The sequence below is a fragment of the Xiphophorus hellerii genome, chromosome 16 (genome assembly GCF_003331165.1).
Source record: "Xiphophorus hellerii strain 12219 chromosome 16, Xiphophorus_hellerii-4.1, whole genome shotgun sequence".
In the NCBI taxonomy this organism is placed as follows: domain Eukaryota; kingdom Metazoa; phylum Chordata; class Actinopteri; order Cyprinodontiformes; family Poeciliidae; genus Xiphophorus; species Xiphophorus hellerii.
Window position 1 is genome coordinate 20,400,519 of NC_045687.1, and position 6,369 is coordinate 20,406,887.

At 40.0% G+C, this 6,369-nt stretch overlaps 1 protein-coding gene across 1 annotated transcript; it reads right to left on the bottom strand.

Moving 5' to 3' along the window:
• Positions 1–656: 656 nt before the first annotated feature.
• On the bottom strand, positions 657–2,695 carry pde6hb (phosphodiesterase 6H, cGMP-specific, cone, gamma, paralog b). The gene is made up of 3 exons (XM_032586574.1): positions 2,608–2,695; positions 1,634–1,778; positions 657–1,540 (listed from the first exon to the last, which is right to left on the bottom strand). Exons 2-3 carry the CDS (start codon positions 1,774–1,776, stop codon positions 1,423–1,425), a joined length of 261 nt encoding a protein of 86 aa, XP_032442465.1. The 5' UTR covers positions 1,777–1,778; positions 2,608–2,695; the 3' UTR covers positions 657–1,422.
• Between the last annotated feature and the right edge of the window lie 3,674 nt (positions 2,696–6,369).

Here is a 6,369-nt window from a genome sequence, read left to right on the forward strand (position 1 = left end):
GGTTTTTAGTAAACATTAGTTTAGATGGTTGGGGTTCTTCTGTGACTTCCTGGATGAGTGGTTGATGCAGTCTTGGAGTAATTTCTGTATTTTGATCACTCTTGAAATCAACGTCCACCAATGTTCCATGGTTTCTCCATGCATCTGCTGTACAGTTTCCAGACTGACAGATTTCAATGACTGTTTTTTTTTTCATCTCTTCTTGAATTTCTTTAGATCAAGGGAATATTTGATTCTTTTTAAGACGTTTGAATCTTTTTCGTGTAATTAGATAGGTTCTGTTATCATTTTTCATTCTTATTTGTTTCTTGAGGTCTGATAGAAATCATGTCTGAGTATTTCCAGTAAAATTTAACCCAACGAAAATGTGGCTAACCACAGTTAAGTGATGATTTCAGAAGTAGACACAGTTTTCACACAAGGGTTGGTCAGTTCAGATGGCTTTTTTCCCCCTTAATAAACAAAATAGTTATTTAAAATCTGCTCTCTTAAAAGCCTGTCTTACCCTTTTGCAGGGGAAATGACTCAATCGTTACTATATTCCAAGAAAAAGCCAACATTTAGTTTAACACCACCAAACCAATTGAACGTCTGACAAAACTTAATACCCATGTTTTCAGTATATTAGCTTTAGCAACAGCAGAGACCGACACAAATGCTGAAAATATACACTTTACTGGCAGCTATCAGTACACACCAGTTCACAGTACATTTTCTGAACACAGAAGGAAAACATATAGCTTCTGTCTTTATTTTATCTGAGAGGGAACTGGGTTCAGACAGCGACAGGAAGAAAGGGAGGTGGAGTTCATCCTCCATGGTCGTGTGAAAGTGCGTTGTAGCTTTAGCATGTTGCACGCTCTCCTTGGTGCTGAAGGTAAAACCTCGGTCACATGGAGCAAAAATAAACACACACACACACCTACACACGCATTCACACACCATACGACGCAAAAGAGGAGGAAAGTACAAAAGGAAGGTAAAAAGGTTCACGCCGAGCAGACGTTATTTACAGTTTAACAGACAGCTAGAAGCGTTAAATACGGGGCTAGTGTCGAGCTAGCTTTTGGCTTGCATCCGTTGCCGTGGTTACGGAGGGGCAGGGAGCGCGCGGGAAGGCCGAAGGAGGAGACAAGAGAGGCGGAAGAGGAAAACTGCTCTACGTGGCTGTTGGGACGGGAAAAGGTTCCTGGGTTTTGTTTCTCGTCTTCTCATTTCAAGTACATATACTGTAAACAGTATCATATATTAATAATGATATAAAAATAATAATATCCACTTAGTGGAATAAAGTATGAGGTAGTCAGACGAGAGGGCGTTAGGGGGTTGGCCGGCAGCCTTATGGCGGCCCGCCGAGCCGAGACGGAGAGGCGGCCGGGTGGAGAGGGGCGGACGGAGGAGAGGTGGAGGAAGGCAGGAGGCTTAGATGATGCCGTATTTGGCCAAGTCGCTGAGCTCCATGTCGCCGAAGGCTTCCCATGGGCACACCACTGTGATGTCGGTGCCGAGACCCTCCATGCCGGGGATGTCGTCGCCGAAGCTGCCGAAGGCGAGAAAGGTAAACCGTCAGATTTGCTTTCTCGTGTCATTTCCGATAAAAAAATAAATAAATACAGACAAATTTTTTTTTTACCCCTTCTGGCCTGGTTTGGGAGCCTTGCTCTTGAATGTGCGAGTCTGCCTCTGCTTGAACTTGGGTGGGCCCTTTTTGGGAGTAGTGGGGCCCGCGGTACTGCCGGGGGACAGGGCGCTTCCTGCTGGTGGACTGGCGTTCATTTCTGAGGAAGACAAAGGGGAGATATTTTAAGCCTTTGGCTTCTGCTGTCCCGGCTGTAATCCTGTTTCCATCAAACTCTTAATGCCAATCAGGGCAGATTTTACAGATTAGGCTAACCTGAAGGATTAGCTCTAATCCAACTGCAATCCTCAAACCACTAATTGTTCTTCTCAGTGTGAAAACAGAAAGCAACATACATTCTTGACCTCAAACCTTCTTATTAGCTCTTTAAGCTCGACCTCCAACCTGCAGAATCCTAAATCGGTTTTGGTTTTCTAACTTTGGCATTGGTATGACGTTTGATTATTTATCAAGTTTGATGCTTAGAACCTACAAAGAACCTCAGATACTTTCTTACCTCCTTTATCTGCCTGCTGAGACTTTAGGGAGTGAAAACACCCCCTGTTTCATTTTTGTTATTTAACTCAAACAGAAGCACCACCTGCATCAGTAAATAGCGGTGGAGAATCTCCGTCAGAATACTGCAGAGATCTCGTTAAGGAGGCTCAGTGATGTGGGGACAAACCATCAGCCATCTGCTGCTTCTCAAGTCAATCTGCTTCACTTTGAGCCTTTAAAAGTCCAAACGCAGCTTCCTTTTTCAGTTCTCTGGTAGTATAGTTTAAAACTTTTAAAGAAAGTTCTGAAAGATTTTTCAAGCAGCAAATGTTTAAAAAAAGCAAAAAACGTAAACCTAGTTCTATCTCCTTGGTTTAAAGTTTTGCCGTCGCCTTTTCCTCTCGACTATTTTGCAAATTTTGTGGCGTTTTTATTTCCAAATTTTCATCAGTCTGGGAAACAAAGCTAGCATCAGTCCAGTGTGCTCCTACCTGTTGTTGCAGGTGTCCCACTGAGCCTCTGGTCACCGCTTCTTCGTTTTTCTCCTTGACTTTGAGACACATTGCCTGCTTTGTGCTTTTATACCTCCAGCCCTAATCCCCACATCCTCTGCTTACCAGTCACATGGTCGCTGGTAGAGGTCAGCCAAATTTCTCGAGCAAACCAGCATCTTCTTCTACCCCCCCTCCCTTGCCCTTGTTTCCATGGCTTTGCCCGGCCCCTCCCTGACTTCCTGCATGGAGAAGAAGTGCTGGCCGCTTGGAAAACAATGTCAGAGATCAACCTGGAAAGATTTTTATCCGGCTTACTCCTCTAAACCCCGGCACGCCTGCTTTTAGCGCTGCTGAGAGGAGACAATCAACCGCTCGCGTTCCTCGTCCATGTGAGCCGCTGCTCAAACATGTGAGGCGCTGGGCTGTGGGTTTTATTGTGGAACCCCAGGCAGAGAAAAGTAGGATTAAAACTTGGGAATTTAAACAAAATTCAATAGGAATCTAAAGAACAAAAAAAGTAGCTCCGTAAGTCTCGTCTTTGGATAAACATTTAAATGTTTTGATTTGAAACAATTATTGACTGACGTGATCTGATTCTGAGATTTAGAACTTGTTAGACATTTCTAGATGTTTTTACCAAAACTGATAAGTGCACCCCACATTAACATTAACGGTTTTCAGAACCATTGTACTTTGCCACATGTTTGGCGTTTGACCAAAGGAGAATATGAGACCCAAATAGATCTGGTATTTTATCTACTTTATTTGTTAATTGCCTCTTTCATTTTATTCCTCATTTTGTTTAATTATTCTGCTTTGGTCAAATTCTGTTGTTTTTTATGAGCTACATACATAATCTCACTTTGACAGTGGGATATTTTTCAAATTACAATCAAAGATTTCAGTATTTTACCTGCATTATTGGAATTTTAAGTGACAGACCAACTACAGGTGCAAGAAAAATAATATGGGGTTTAGAAATGTACATCTGAAAAGTGGGGTGGGCATTTGTAGAAAATTAATTGTCGTTGCAATTAATTTGCTGCAAGTCTTTTCGGGTGCATCACTTAAAGCTTTAGAGATGGGGACTGTTCTTTGTAAAATAACCCAACCTTGGATGATTGCATGGACAGCGTATGTGCAAATCAATTTTATGTTCAATATGAAAGCATAAAATAAACAATCAACACCAGTAAAGATAAAAACTTTCAATAAAAAAAAAAAAAACTGCTGTATTTTTCAGACTAAAAGCCACTACTTTTTTCTACTTTTTTTCCCACGCTTTGAACCATGCGGCTTATAGCCCGGTGCGGCTTTTCTGTGGATTTTTCTTCAACCAGCAGGGGGCTCTTTAGCAGGAAGTGAGCCAAACTTGGAAATCAAAGAAGAAAGTGGTGATTTTCATTTAGAACAAGCACATGCTAGCAGCAGGCACGATGGAGAAATGTTTTCAAACTCATAACCCCTCATCATAGAATCCACAAGAAGAAGTTAATGTGATGCAGCTTTTAAGTTGAAGGCTATCAATCTGGCAGTACAGATCGATAGCCGCTGCACTTAAACTCGGCGTCCGTAATATATCCAGCAGATTTATTAAGGACGCTCCCTCTGCTGCGTCCTTGTGGAAAACCAAGAGCGGTGGAGATACCACCGGCTTATAGCCCGGTGCGGCTTATATATGTACGTTTCCAATTTTTTAAAAGAAAAAATCTACTTTGTAGATGCGGCTTATAGTAAGGTGCGTTCTATAGTCTGGAAAACACGGTATATTTAGACTGCTTTATTTTCCCATGTTTATGAAAGCCTGCCCTGAACACATGAAAGCACAACTTGTTGCATCATGTAGCTTAAAACCTGACTGGAGTTGAGGTTTAATATTTTAAGATGTCAAACTTCTTGCATTTATGCCTAGAAACTGAACCATCTTTGAATTTTGGTGTGTTAGCTCCTTTGTTGTCTATTTGTATGCATACATCACTGGGTAACAGAAACAAAAGTCAACCATTATGCAGATGACACGATTATGTATTTGTTCAGCTTATAACATCGACTGCAGAAGAGTTTAAAACTGATCTTAATGTTCAGTGGAAAAGAAGCCGTCTGATTTTTCAACGTTTTTACAATTATTTGATAATCATAAATCTTTTTAATAAATGGTAAAACCACTAAAATGATGCCATAAGTATTTAGATACATCAATACAATACACACAGTGAGTTTTCATTTAGTTCAGTTTAATCTAATTAAATTATATGTCTGAATACTACACTTTTTAAAATGCATTTTTTAAACAGGTAAAAAAAATATTAAAATTTAGAGGTAATTTCTGATTTTGTGCTGTTAAAACTTAACAGTTTGGTGTCAGAAGATTATGTCTTGGCTTTATTTACTCATGATCTCAATGTTCAGATTTTTATTTTATTATTCAGATTTTTAGTCAAATATTCACCCAACAGGATAGCTTGGATCAAAGCATATTTTCATATGCAAAAATGGCTCTGTCATAATCCAATTAAGAATCAATGTAGACTTTTACTCTGATGTTCAAAGATGGCCTCCTTAAGCTTTAGCAGCTTTGCAAAGAAAAAATGGGCAAACATCTCAGTCACTAAATATGCAAAGCAGGTAGAGATATATGCAGAAGATTTGACTGCTAAATTCAAACTCACAACACACTTTCAGATTTCTACTTGTGAAAAACGAGGAAATGTTGTATAAATTTCCTTTTACTTCACAATTATCCATTGTGACAAGTATAAAAATCTATTTGCTCCGACTGTTGTTTTACATGGATTCTGTAATGACGTGTCAGGGCTGATCTGCATTCTGTAAACTGGAGCAGAATTGGGGTTAATCATATCTTGCGCTGGTCTGGTGAGGTCTGACTAACAGGCAGCATTGGTGCTGAACTCTGAAGGAGGACATGACCAGGGCTAAGCCACTTTATCACCATCTAGGCTGAACATAGAGGTGTTGGCCACTTTTATAAAGACTGTTTTGATTTACTTGTTCTTATAAACCATTGACGTTTCTTGATAAACCCCTACATGTCTTTGTAATTGATGGTATTCTAGCCCTAGTTTTTGCACATTTACCATGAAACTTATGGAACTTCGTAAAGCACATGACCGACTTTTAAACTTGAATCCATATAGTAGTTCAATTACTTCTGTCTCGTACCTACTGAGTAATACAAGCATGTTTAAAAGTTGCTGTAAAGACACATGACGTCAAGTGGCCCGTCTTCTTCTAACCGGTCAGTGTGTCAACTTTAGCGACTCCTGCTGCAAACATGTTAATACGTCTTCTACTAATTCGATTTAAGGAAAGGAGACGGTATTAAAACATTGAAGAGGAGCAACAATATTATGCAAGTCCGGCACTCTGCACCTGGTGTGAGTTTTTGTCACATATTTGGCTTTGCGTGTCGTATGATCCAACCTGTCAGATTTACATAAATATGAGCTAAGTATGGCATCTTATAATTTTCATGGATTTTTGCCTCGACTAAAACGCCTGCCATGCACTGCAGGGGGGACTTTAAAGGTGACGCATGTGTGGGATGTCATGAGACTACATATCTGCGTGCTGATAGATACCCTTTGAAAGAAAAATGTCACGATTTCAATAAACCAGTGTATGTTGCTGCAGGCTCAACTACATTCAGGGTTTTAACACATTAGAAGGTTTAGTCCTGAAAATATGACCAAAGTTATTATAGCATTTAGTAAAAAAAAATCACCTACCTGACAGTTTCAG

What these genes read in the sequence shown, in the direction of transcription:
- pde6hb (XM_032586574.1), bottom strand. Translation starts at nt 1,776, where the DNA reads ATGAACGCCAGTCCACCAGCAGGAAGCGCCCTGTCCCCCGGCAGTACC. An exon ending in CCCAAACCAGGCCAGAAGGG is followed by an intron (nt 1,541 to 1,633) that starts GTAAAAAAAAAA and finishes CGCCTTCGGCAG; the next exon opens with CTTCGGCGACGACATCCCCG.